Genomic DNA, 14,282 nt, shown 5'->3' with positions numbered 1-14,282 from the left:
AGATCTCCTCTTAATGAATCATCATATTTGATTCATGGGTTACAATAACACCTAGAAGATTGAGTGCATAGAACAAAGGTATAGCAAATGGATGTTGACTAGGAGCCCTAAGAATTTGAACATTAGGATTTGGGTTTGAACCAAGAGAGTAAAGGGCCTGATCACTCTTACATACATAGCATTGGGTTTTGATCACAAGGGTTGGTTTATTAGTTCTAATGAGTTTAAAGGTAGAGGCTTTTATTACCATCCAACTTATCTCTATAATTGGAGGGGCTAGTATGTCAATTATAGGCTTGAGAACTACATGAGGCATAAATGAACAATCCCTAGTTTTATGGTTAGGGAAATAACACTTAAAATAAGTGATGAGAGATTCACATAGGTGACTTTATTCATAAATGTTATATAATTGCTTGAATCTCCAAGGACTCTTTAAGGTTAGACATGATTTGCACCTCAACACAAATAAGTTTGTGAGACTAAATTGATTTTTTTAGGCTAATGGTAGATAAAATGCTCCAATGGTTGTATAATCTATTCTAGGAAAGCCCATATAGGATCTAAGAGGTTTGAAAGTTTATCTAGCTATGAACTTTGGGTAAGACTTACCCAAACACTTTAAATTTTTGGGTCTTACAAGACAATATCAAAAGAGTGTTCCTCATAAACCGACAATCAAGTTCATTGAAGAGTATGTAGATATGTTGGCATTGTTAAATGAAAAGAAAAGAAATATTTGACAAGGTTACGAAACCCCATGAACTTAACGCCACAGGGCTCCTAGGAGTGTTGAACCCAAGATATTAGAGACTACTCTAATGAAATATGATCTATTAAGCTAATTAATTGTATTTTTTAATAATTTACATATAGAATCCATGATATCTATTCACAAACAAAAATCAATTGAAAAATTAAAGTAATATTTTATGTGGGTTAAACCAGATAAATTAGACCCACCTCCTCCTCCCTTTGCTTTTACTCTCATCATGTAATGACTTGTTTTAATTGTGTTTCCATGTTTTGTTTTGGATTGTTGCCCTATTTGGACATTTGGGACATTGTCTATTTCTACCCAACTTTTTGTTGTGAATATGTGTAACACTATTTTATATTGATAATAAAGAAACTATTCATAAAAAATAAAAATTTTATTGTAAATTTTTGGTACTATTTTCCTTGTTATTTATATCACTAAGTGCAAAAGGCAAGACTATAACCATATTAATATCTCTAATATATTTGAAAGACAAAATTGAAGACAAAATTCATGCAAAGAAATTCGAACTTATCTCCAACAAGAAGTATAAAAAACAAAACAGACAAACTCTAAACTATGAAGGGGACTTTCATGCTAATAATCTTATCTTTAGTAATCAACATCACAAGAAATCAATGATCCCATAATTTTTTTTAATAACTAATGCTATATAGAAAGAAAGAAAGAAAGTTATTTTTAATTTCCACGAGACTTAACAAAGTCTATGGGACAACACATCAGATCTAACTGATTTCTGCAAATCTACCCGCTTTCTGTGTAAAATGCTGACAAGTGGCCCCAACCTCTTGACAAAATCCTCGCTAAAAAAATCATACCAAGATCCCTCAGTCAATAATTTATTATACTTGTCCCTAACATATTTGAAGGCGTCACACTCTAAAATGAAGTGTTTTTCGGTTTCAACTTTCCCAGATGTGCAAAAAATACACACTCTTTCCTCCCAAGTTTCTTTTGGTCTTTTCCAACAACCAGTTTCACTACGAAGTTGATGAGAGTTAGTTCTTAATTGAGCAATAATACACTTAACTTTCCACTAAATATTAGCCCTTATATAAGCTTTTTGATGATGATCAAAAGTAGGATTGAACTCTGTGATATAATATTTTTCTTTCTCGCTAACTCATTACCCCAAGCCCACTTGGGAAACTTATCCATAACAAAAGCATTTATCTCTTTACTATTTGTGGGGCATGATTTTAGGTAGATATTCCATTTACTCAACCATTTTATATTTTGTTGCATCCAAGTCTTCTTTCTTTTGCACAAGGTGTCGTTGAAAATCGCTTTAGGCCATCTGCCTTCCTCCATTTGCCCAATTCTTTTGAGATAACTAATGAGACGAACCATAGCAATAGCTTCAATAGGAGCAGCCCCAGTCTCGCTCAACATGATATCATAAGGAACTGTATTTTTAATCTTGAACTTGCTTGTTATCAAGCGCTTTTGGATTTGCTCGATCTGCTTCCATTGTGAACCTGAAGTGTTGCTGGCCCATAATTCACAACCATAGAGAATAATGGGAAGAACTAAAAGCCCCAAAAGAGTTTGGGAGGCCTTCCAATCCCAAAGCTCCGCTTCTCTACATTTGTTCTGAAGAGCATACCAAGCTTTCCAACCACCTAGGATTCTCTTCTTCCTGCAACCATCCCAATTTAGATTTTTGTTGAAGTAAATCCCAAGATATTTATAGTCTGAGACTTCTTCAAGAATACTGTCTTCAAAGTAAAACTTATGCTAGTTTCATTTCCTCTTATTAGAAAAAACCATGATTTTTGTCTAGCTGATATTGACTTGCATCCCGATCGTTCTGCAAAAGTGCTCCAAAGCATACAAATGCTCTTGCAAACCAAGAGTTGTTTTAGCAATAAGAATGAGGTCATCCACATTAAGCAAATTTTTTATCACAAATTCACCCAGACGAACACCATCACCATCTTGAGAGTTTAGCCACTCTTCCAACTTGTCAATGTATAGACCAAACAACGTAGGAGATAACGAACACCCTTGCTTGACCCCGATATTGCTTCTAAAGCTTTCAGAGAGACCATTAGAGGTTCTTATTTTGACTTTAACCTCCTCATAAAGCCTATGGACAACTGCTCTAAGATGAATAGGAATCCCAAGATCTTCCATTCTTTTCCAAAGTTAACCCTAGGAACCGTGTCAAAAGCCTTTTTGAAATCAACAAAACAACAGAAGATCTCTTCTTTCTCTTCCCATCTTTTTTCAATTAAATGTCTCAAAGTGATACCATGATCAACTGTGGAATGCTTAGGTCTGAAACCAACTTGCCCTTTTGCCCGCTTACCATTCTCTTCCGCCCACTTGCTAATTCTATTCTCTATCATGCTGCCAAATAACTTTGCAAACAAAGGGTTAATCATAATGGTCCTGTAATTAGAGGGATTATTGACATCTCCGCTCTTAAAAAGAGGAATGGCAAGACTAGTAGTCCAATCTTTAGGAAAACCCTGTTGTATGATGTTGTTAAAATTTTTCATAATGTGTGGCGCCAAAGATTTCAAACCCCAGTTCAAATATTCCGCTTGAAGATCAACCAAGTCTTTTGCTTTTCCAACATCCAACTTTTTTATACCCCTTTCAATTTCCTGCTTTGCAAAAAGATTTGAATTAATGTTAAAAATCGAAAGCGATTCCACCCCAACGCCCTGCTCCATGAACCCACAAAAGAAAATTTCAAACCTACCCTAAAGCAACTACTATTCTTTCATTTCATTTTATAACACTTTTTCCACATTTAATAGAAAAAAAGGGTTTTTTTTTTTTTTTTTTTTTCAATATGAAATAATGGAATCCTAAAAACACTTCAAATTAGAGTTGATTGTAATGTCTTCAAAGACATGAGAAACAAGCATGCCAATATGATGAGTGCTAGTTTTCAACACAATTTTTTCCAAGACAAGATGCCGACGTCTATTAGCAAAATAAGAGGAGACTGTCCCATAGAGTACTTTTAATCTAGTGAACATTAAAAGATAGATCTATCTATCCATAAAAAATAGATCATGAAGTTCCAAACCAGTTCATTTTGCAATTTTCATATGTTAGTAGAGATGTGAATTTAGGTTTGTCGTGTACACAAAATATCATTGTGATTCTCGGGTTTTCTCCGCCGACCGGCAAGCCACGCGATTAGGTTATCGTTTAAATAAATTCATTCGAATGCTCCTCGCGATTACAATTTCAGATTTACGCTTCTTCCTTTTTCTTTCCGAGGTAAAGTCTAGGTAAGCATGCCAATGCCAGTGCAACGCTTATCTTTTTATTGTTTTTAGTGCGAAATGGAATTTTCTTGTGCCTTATATTCGGATGCGGTGTGGGGTTCAATTTTCGTTGCTGCCATTAGTTATACATGACATCCGGCCTTTGAATCCCGTGATCTACAGCGTGGGTTTAGTTTGAGGGCCGGTCTATCACTCTCGTGTTTGCGTTTTGAATCGCGAATCTTATGAAATTCAAGCAATATATGTTTTATGCCGGCTGCGAACATCTAGTTTTGCGTTTTCCTCTTCTATTTTGGGGTTAAAATTTGGATTCAACTGCGCGCGTTATAAATTTTTGAATTTGGTTCTGGTAGTTAGGTTATCTTTTAGAGGATGTTATAGGTTCTTCTTCAGTGTCAGAAGCCTTAAAGTTTTGTTAGATTTATTTTGTATAATAAACTTTTGATCTGCAGGAAGCGTGCAATTTAGGGTATCTTTCTTACTTTATTGTGATGCTTCAATTTGTAGGCTCAGTAAAGTAATTGAAACGCGGGGCGAAGGCTATTTGTGAATATGGATAACGGGTGGGCTAGCAGTAAAAATGGCATGAGCGCTCAGGAGAAACGTAAACGAGAGCGTGAGGAGGTAGACATTTAAACTACAACATTCGGCTGTATTGAAATATGTCTTTACAATTTAATTTTCACCTATTTTAGATTTGGGGGGTTCATGGGAATCAATTCTCACTTGCCCGTGAAGCGTTTAGAGCGACTTGGAACGATTAATACTTACGATGATTTCTTATTTTTAATTTCACAGCATGTCTTTATCGTGTTAATAAATACGAATACAGTTTAGTAGAAAGCCTTCTTATTGGTGTTTGACAAAAGTGTGCAAACATGAGCTCAAATAATAATCTATGATCCACTTTAAGAAATTTTAAAATGATTACTTTAATAGCCAGGATTATTTATATCTCACTCTGCAAAAGAGTGCTTAGTGTGGCTAAGTTATATTCTACCCGATACAGAATCATAAATCAGACTTTGAGTGTTAATATATGTTTTCTCCTGCGGTGGTACTCACACATTTTACCTGTCTGTAACATGTTCAATGAAGATTGTGATTCACAGTTTGGGCGAGTCTCTTAACTTAGTCTGAGATCTGGCTTGTGTCAACTTGATGATTGATAATAGGTTTTGTGTCATCTAGGGCAATGTTTACATGTGATACGGTTCATTTAGAATAAGCTTGATGATTTCAGTCACGCTCATGAGCTTGATGAGCAGTTAATTTACAGTTTTGGACAAGCAAGTATTTGAAGGTTGGGGATGGGTTGGTCTTTTTAGCATTGGTGTTTATAAATAGTTAATGCTAAAAATAAAAATTCAATATTGAAATATCTTATATAACTAAATGGATATGACATCCCCCAACATCGATGATTACTGATTAAGGATAATGACCAAGAAATACTTTAATAAAGATCAAATATCAGAAATGGCAATCTAATATTCAAATATGTAATGTAATTGATACCTTGACCCAAGATGCACCCCCTCGAAGAAAAGCCTTGTAACTACATGATTATGGCATGCAAATAACGTAAGTTAAAAAAAATATTGAAATAACCTAATAGTTAGTGTTAGTTGTTGAACTCAATTTATTAACTCTTTTTTAGCTAGGGCTAGGGTTAAGAGACCTTAGACCAAGGATAATTGTAGGTGAGATGTTGCTTCTGAGTTAGTATCAAACATATTAAATTAGGAAAATAAGATTGTGACACAAATTTGAATAATAAAATATTTCCACATATTTGCCCATAGGACAATTTCCATTCTTCAACTCTTAGCTTGTTCCTATTGCTAGAAAGTTAAGAAAAAACTAGGAGTTTTCAGCATTTATTAATCACACACTTTCTTCTTTTATCAATTTTTGCTGTTTGATTCAATCATGAAAAGCCACTATCGAGGGAACTTAGCATTATTTTAATGCTTTTCTTTCCTTATTTTGATTGTTAGTTTTACAATTTCTAATGAAGAGCAAGCTCTTTTGCCTTGGCGTAGTCTTTCTGAGAGTAGTTTCATTGCCAAGAAGGGAAAATGATGAGTATAAACCATCTTGCCCAACTTTTTTTTTAGACCCATACTTCCTAATTTTCAATAGTTATTTGTTTTGTGTGTATTTATCCCATATGCATTGCATGGATTTGTCATAGTCTAATGAGTTCATATTAAATGTGTGGATTTATCTCATGTGGGCTGTACCTAAGGTTGTTTCTATGCTTATATTTTAGGGTTGCAATGAAGAGAGGATCATCTTATCATTTTTTGTATGGAAGCTTTGCTCTTAGGGAGGTTGCCTCCCCAAGAGGCTTGTGACATGTTGTATTTGATTTGTGAATTTAAGAATATTTGCAGCTATTCTCTGAGTTGATTGAGCATCTTGTTGTTTTTTGTTTTGATCATCTTTTGTAGGCAATATCATACCAAGTAGTGTTAAAGCTTTTTGTGGGGCGATGTTTTGCAACAACAACATTTTAGTGGCCTACTAAAACTACTCATCACATTCTCTCACCTTGCCTTTATGAGATCTTGGTGATTAGAAACTAGTGAAAGTTGTGGGTTCTAAGAGCTTTCTGGTAGCATTTTTTTACCAATAGTAGTGGTGTAGGTTAGAAACTTTGTCTAACCAAAGAGCTGTTGTTATTGACTAACCATGTTTCAATGTGCGAAGTGAGGTGGTAGATGATTCACCAAACAACATTTATAGATGGACTTGAGCTTCCATGTACCTTTGGGTAATATTAGAAAGACATTTAGGATTGAGTTAGGCATGCAACATTATTGATTGTTTGAATCTAATGTACCTTTGGGTAAATATTAGAAAGACATTTAGGATTGAGTTAGGCATGGGACATTATTGATTGTTTGAATCTATGGTGCATTGGTAATTGACTAGTTGTAGGAGGCTACTCTCCTCGTACTTGAGAGATGAGATAGTGTGACTAAGGGTATAATAGAACTCTTGTAGCTAGAGCTCTAAAATAGTGGCCTAATTCACTATTTGCGATCACCTTTAGATTAGACAAACTTGAGCCTAGAAAGTCCTTTTGGTGAATGGATTTAGCCTTTAGGCATATTTGGTTGGTGATTAACTAATTTGAGTAGCATTGCCTAGTATTGAGAGGAAGATATGTAACTACTTAGGCAATGATGGGAAAATGGCATAGTGAAAGAGTGGATTGTGAATCTCATAGCATCCAAAACTGAATTATCATAATGTTTGATTCTTGGGAGTTCAAAATTTATGTAGTCTAAAAGTTCAAAAACTTGGAGGACAGAAATCACATAAACAATGAGGAGTTTGGTGATTATTACAGTGCAATTTTCTTTCTACCTATTAGCCACGTATTGCAATTTGATCTTCTCATTGTGCTTATCATTTTTGGTATAACTCCTTGGTAACCCCCTTTGCTGACCTGAATGATTATTTTGTTTGTTAGTCATAGAAAGCAAAACCTAGATGACTTTTAAGACCTTTCCTTGGAAAAGATGGATGAGGAAATCAAAACAATAGTCAATGTATTCTGCTCAACTCCAACAATTGACCAAATTGGACAACTCAGATAAAATTGATGGCTTTGATAGCTGGTTGATTGGACTCAATGCCAAATACTATAATACAGGCCACCAATTCTAATTGAGTGGAATTCATCTATAGGACAAAGTTCTAACATGAGATAACAGTCTTTGAGCGGACCACATCATGGAGGAACATTTAACACACCTAAATTCGATTTTCTTAAATCTGGCAACAATGTTCTTGCAAGTGGGTTGCATTGAGCATAACAATATTATTTTGTGAATGGAACTCACAACTCAACAAATTTTCTATAGCTTCTTTCATTGTGGAACATGAAACTATTTAATGGGATTAGTGGTTAGAAAACATATGGTGTACTCACATGGGATCAATTTTGTGAATGCTTACTCACTTGATTTGTCCCAACTGAATACTAGTACTTCACATGAACATTAACCAAATTAAGACAAACTCACTTTTTCTTGTGACTACTAGAGGTTATTTGGAATATTGGCAAACTGAGCAAGTGGGCTAAATGTTAACTTTTTTCAAAATCTTTATTAGTGTTAGTTTGAAGGAAGACATTTGTGCTGAAATCAAAACATTAAAACCCACCACCTTGATGGAAGGTAATGGGTTTGTTTAAATTGTTCTGCCCAAGGATATCCATCTAAACCAACTTGAGCAGCAAATTTCCATTGCACAATCATTGAGTTGGACCCTTTTTGAAGGGGAAGGGTATGATAGGACCCTTGTGCCCTAGCTTTCTTTTTAATTATTATTTGTTTTATGCGTTTTTACTCCACATGCATCACATGGAGTTGTAATAGTGTAGTGACTTCTTAAGTGTGAATTTATTCCACATGGGTTGTACCTCATAGGTCACTTTTCATGATGTTTATATCTTGGGGTTGTAATAGAGGATCAATTGGAATCATTTTTTGTATTTCATGAATACAAGCATATTTACAACTATTCTTTGAGTTCATTGGGTATCTTGGTCTTTTCACTTGTTTATTTTTTGATCCCACATGCATCGCGAGTAGTTGTAATTGTGTATTGAGTTTATATTATGTGCATGGATTTATTCCACATGAGTTGTACCTCATAGGTCATTTTTTGTGATGCTTATGGGGTCATAATACATAGAGGATCAATTGGAACCATATTTTGTATTTAATTCATGAATATAAGCATATTTAAAGCTATTCTCTAAGTTCATTGAGTATCTTGATCTTTTCGCTTGTTTTTGTTTAGATCATCTTTTCAGTGAAGATATACCACTTTTCCACCTTGCAATGGACTACTATGTTTGCGATGTATTCACGTTCTCTTGATATTTTGGCTTGAGATCTTGAGATTCTTTGTTTGCATCTTAATATCTTGAATGGTATTGTTTATCCACCAGTCATTGAACTGTGCCATTTTGTTTGCTTCATCAATTAGTTGAGTCCCTTTCCACCAGAAGTCTTTTGGCATCTGTTTTCCTTAGTCTATTTATTCCTTCTAAGAGAGTTATTGTCTCTGCCTTGTTATTTGTATGGAATCCTATGTGGACTGAAATATTAACAGAGGTGGTCCATCATTAGCTTGAAAAATGCTTTCTCTTGCTAATCCACGATTTCCTTTTGCATCTCCATCAGTATTGAGCATAACCAACCTCTAGTGGGTTTATTCTTGTTACCTATAAATTTTCAAACTTTTGATAAGTCGTTTCCCCCCTCTATTTTTCTATTCACTCTTGTCGCGACCTTACTGAATTTCCTAATTTCTGTCGTGAGGTTCCAAACTTATAGAACCGCCTGATCACCCGACATGCTTAGGGAAGTCTGCATAAAGTCAACGCCATTAGAAAGTCAGACTTGTGGTTGCTTTCAAAAGAGTTTGATAGTTGTGAACTTATTCGATCTTCCGACTTTTCGACATCCTTTGTCTTGTGATCAAGGTTGGGCTTCCTTGAGACTTTAAGGGACATCTCTTATTCCAAGTAAGGACATTTTGGTGATGTAATTTCAAGGTATTTTCGTAACTTGGTTGGGTGGCCACATGAGTGGGAAAGGGATAGAATCATACTCGAACGCCGCTCAAAATTAAATGAGCCTATCAAGTCGGGAGAATAACTGCTTCTTGTCGTTACTCTTTCTGCCTCATCAATTTCCATGTCATGCACTACGTCCAGGGAACAAATCAAGGGAAGATTTACAAAGTACTATCATTAATGGCAATCAAGCAACTGAGGACATGAAAATGGTGGCAGCATGCGTTATTACATTTGATGCTGCCATTTTGTAGAAAACATTAAAGATAGCTAAGAAGAGGAAATTGTCATGATTTTGCTTGTATTAGAATGGTTTTGCCTCATGAGGGTGAGCTGCCATTTCACAACCCAAATTTGAATTGGCCAGAGAAGGAACAGGAGGGTATAGTCCGACAATTATGGTCTTTTGCATGGAAAGCATGAATTGATTTCAGTGAATATAGGAAGGCCATCACCATATTAGATAAGATTGCAGAGCAATCTGAAAATCACGAACAACGCTTGTTGGACGAACTCGCAGCAGGAAGAAACTTGGATAATTGAGTTCAACAAGATGGTGCTTAAAGCTAAGAAAGGCCCTGTGGTGCAGTTGGACCTTAAGGAATTGCAGGGGGATATCCTTTTGAATCTGTCCGACTTTTTCCGAGCTACTGTATTCGACGAGGAAGAGTTTACAGATATCCTTCTGACATTGATTGAAGAAGAGGAAATAATGGACGAGATTGATAAACAAATTGCAGAACGACACCCGATACTTGATGCTGGAGCCCGAGTACGTGACTTTTAGCCATGTGGTCTTGTGATGTGTTTTAGATTTTGTTGCTTAGTAGGACTTTTTCTGTTTTGAGAAGGGTTATGTTCAAGACCGTTTTCTTTAAAGAAACTGTTTCTTGAAAACGGAAAAGACTTAGGGTAATAGTTATAAATAAGTAGATTAGTAGATCTTGAAGGATCTTTTGGGCAATTTTGATTTACTCTTAAGAACAAAAAACTTCTTTAAGCATATTTTCTGTTTGTTGTTTTGAATATAGAAAATTTGCTGGTGGCTTTAGATATTCGTAATCTTTGAATTATGATGTGTGGATGCTTTCTGTTCTTTTGAATGGTTGTTAGTGAATGAATTTATATTTGAGATGGTTAATGGTTTCAGTTTTTTGTCGCTGCAAAAATATTATCTATGAATGGTATTTTGTGGCAATCTAGTTGTTTCAAAATCTTGAAAAATCTTAAAAAGTGTTTGTATTTTATGCATGCCTTTTTAAAGCTTTTTGGTTAAAAGCTCTTTCCTTATTTGCTTTTTGGTTAAAAGCATTTCAGTTAATTTTTATTCATTGAATATCATGAGAAGGTAGCTACCACCTTGTAAACTAAGCAGAGAATGAGTCAGTAGATAGTTTGTTCAGGATGGTTCAATTGTGGTTACATTTGTCACCTTTTGGGCGTGAGAATATAGAGTTAGGTGATAAATCTGTTAACCAATAGATTTTTGGCGACTCTACTGGGGAAAATTGAAAGAAATTAGAAGATTTATGAAAACTAGTGTGCCCTTGGAAACATTTTAAACGTATTCTGGCAAGAAGATTGGCGACTTTGTTTGTAAAGACCTAGAGGAGGGTTTTGTGGCAAGACCTAAATTAATACATGGTTAACGCTTGAAAGAGAAAGTTAGTCCATGACTGTCTTTTCTTGTGAATATTTGTAAAGAAAAATAAATTAATTGAAATAAGAGATATGGATGTATCACTGTTAAGGAATGAGTGTAGGAAGGATTTCCGAAGCTGGATTGTTTGAAGTGTCCATGTCATGGGGCCGACAAGGGCAGCAAAGGAGAGAAGTACATTTGATGGAAAGTGTAAAGTCGAGCCTGAAGAACTATCGCTAGGTACCTTTGAAGAAGAGAAGACATCAGAAGAATTCAAAAGGGCTTAGTTTCAAGCTGGCTCTGGAAAAGTTCATAAACATTTTTGGTGGAGTTGAAAGGAAGGAAAAAACGCCAAAGTCACTCTCCAAGATGGGCTCCTGTATGCAAGGGAAGATGAAATACTCCCTAGGTTCGATCCTATGCTTTTGGAATATGACAATCAAATGTCATAGTCCTTTTCTGACTTTGGTTAAGCCAAGAAAAGATTCTCTTTCTGAAGACCCTCTTATCAACTTCGTTGGCTTTGTGTAGGACGTAGCACTCAAAGAAGATTTCCTCTCCTTTTCCAAAGAGCAGTCCCCTACACAGGGGATAGGGATTAAATGGAAGCCTTTAAATCCCCTGTATTACCTTGTAGAATCCTATGAGGATGCCAAGATTAGAGATAACCTTCTTTTCAAAGTGATAAGCCCTCAGTCGGTAAAACAACTGCCATCCCTCCATAATTCTGATGAGCTTGAGAAATGTGTCCTTGAGGATAGCTCTGATGGCAATGAATTCCTTTCTTTATGCTATTATGCAAGAGATGTGAAGTGGAGATGTTCAGTTCCCGAGTCCAAACCTCAGGACCCTTGTAGATGATTATTTGTCTGTTAATGAAACAACTGATAAATCCTCAACTGTTGAAAGTCTTAAGCCGTCGCCATGTGAAGTCTACATAGAGGGCCATGATAGCTGCAATGATGTCTTAAAACAGAGTTGGGAGGTGTATGATCAGAGACAAAATGCATTGGTTAAATCTTTTCAGAAGAATTATTGTCAGTTACCCCAAGCAAGTCATGAAGAGGTAAAGTGTTCGGTTCCAAAAGTCTATCATGAAGAGTGGTTGTTTGGGCATGAATGCATCTACCAACTTTTGTGTAGCTGTAATCGGAAGCTTGGTCTCAAAATCACCATCGGGCGTTGTTCATCTTGTGTCCAAAGCCCTCTTTTTCACACAGGTATACATTTCTCTCAGCCCACAAATGGTTTCGCTTGAATAATATTTACCATAAGGCCCTTATGGCCGTGTACATATTTAGGTTCTGTTTTTGGCTTGTCGTAGGTGTAATTTGTTTCACTTTCAAGTTTTGGCTTGTTAATGTTGAGTTTCTGCCCAGTAGCCTCTCCACCCTACTGCTAAGCAGCACCCTTTCCTTCTATCGCACCTGACTCTATTGCCCATTTTCCATGCACTAGTCTGAGTTCTGCAGTTCTCTGCGTCCTGTTAGTCCTAGTCCCCATTCAGAGCCTATATGTTACCTATAAATTTTTAAACTTTTGATAAGTCATTACCCTCCGCTACTTTTCCATTCACTCTTGTCTCGGCCTTTCTGAATTTCCTATCTTCTTTCTCGAGGTTCCAAACTTATAGAACCACTCGATCACCCGACATGCTTAGGGAAGTCTGCATAAAGTCAGCGCCATTAGAAAGTCAGACTTGTGGTTGCTTTCGAAAGAGTTTGATAGCTGTGAACTTATTCGATCTTTTGATTTTTCGACATCCTTTGTGTTGTGATCAAGGCTGGGCTTCCTCGAGACTTAAAGGGACATCTCCGATTCCAAGTAAGGACATTTTGGTGATGTAATTTCAAGTTATTTCTGTAACTTGTTCAGGTGGCCACATGAGTGGAAAAGGGATAGAATCATACTCGAACGCTGCCGAAATTAAATGAGCCTGTCAGGTTGGTAGAATAACTGCTTCTTGTCGTTCTTCTTTCTGCCTCATCAACTGACACGTCATGCACTACTTCCAGGGAACAAATCAAGGAAAGATTTATGAAGTACCGTCATTAATGGCAATTAAGCAACTAAGGACACGAAAAAGGTGGTGGCATGTGTTATTACATTTGATGCTGCTATTTCGCAGAAAACATTAAAGATAGCTAAGAAGAGGAAATTGTCATGATTTCGCCCGTATCAGAATGGTTTTGTTTCATGACGGTGAGCTGCTGTTTCACAACCCAGATTTGAATTGGCCAGAGAAGGAGGAGGATATAGTCCGACAGTTACGGTCTTTTGCATGGAAAGCGCAAACTGATTTCATTGAATATAGGAAGGCCATCACCATATTAGATAAGATTGCAGAGCAAGCTGAAAATCAAGAACAACACTTGCTGGACAAGCTCGTAGCAGGAAGAAAACCGAATAATTGAGTTCAACAAGATGGTGCTTAAAGCTAAGAAAGGCCCTGTGGTGCAGCCGGACCTTAAGGAATTGCAGGGGGATATCCTTTTGAATCTGTCTGACTTTTTCTGAGCTACTGTATTCGATGAGGAAGAGTTTACAGATATCCTTCTGACATTGATTGAAGAAGAGGAAATAGCAGACGAGATTGATAAACAAATTGCAGAACGACACCCGACACCCGATGCTGGAACTTGAGTCCATGACTTTATAGCCTTGTGGTCTTGCGATGTGTTTTGGATTTCGTTGCTTAGTAGGACTTTTTTTGTTTTGAGAAGGGTCATGTTCAAGACCGTTATCTTTAAAGAAACCATTTCTTGAAAATGGAAAAGACTTAGGGTAATAGTTATAAATAAGTAGATTAGTAGATCTTGAAGGATCTTTTGTGCAAACTTTGATTTACTCTTAAGAACAATTTACTCTTAAGAACAAAAAACTTCTTTAAGCATATTTTCTGTTTACTGTTTTGATTATAGAAAATTTGCTGGTGGTTTCAGATATTCGTAATCTTTGAATTATGATGTGTGGATGCTTTCTGTTCTTTTGAATGGTTATTAGTGAATG

General features: G+C 36.1%; 1 protein-coding gene across 6 annotated transcripts in view; it reads left to right on the top strand.

The window, feature by feature from the left end:
* The first annotated feature begins 3,790 nt into the window (after window positions 1-3,790).
* Window positions 3,791-14,282, top strand: part of LOC131077866 (uncharacterized) — a 31,100-nt gene continuing 20,608 nt past the window's right edge. Inside the window, exons 1-2 of one of the 6 annotated variants that reach the window (XM_058015465.2) lie at window positions 3,791-4,021; window positions 4,537-4,653. In XM_058015465.2, the coding sequence (XP_057871448.1) occupies window positions 4,582-4,653 (72 nt within the window). In that variant the 5' untranslated portion in view covers window positions 3,791-4,021; window positions 4,537-4,581. Of the gene's footprint in view, window positions 4,033-4,155; window positions 4,327-4,359; window positions 4,379-4,536; window positions 4,654-14,282 lie in introns of those variants that run through there. The other 5 variants (XM_058015459.2, XM_058015467.2, XM_058015486.2 and 2 more) reach the window with 5 other exon arrangements.

Source organism: Cryptomeria japonica, chromosome 6, assembly GCF_030272615.1.
Source record: "Cryptomeria japonica chromosome 6, Sugi_1.0, whole genome shotgun sequence".
NCBI classification, from domain to species: Eukaryota; Viridiplantae; Streptophyta; class Pinopsida; order Cupressales; family Cupressaceae; genus Cryptomeria; species Cryptomeria japonica.
This window is presented reverse-complemented; position numbering and strand designations above follow the sequence as displayed.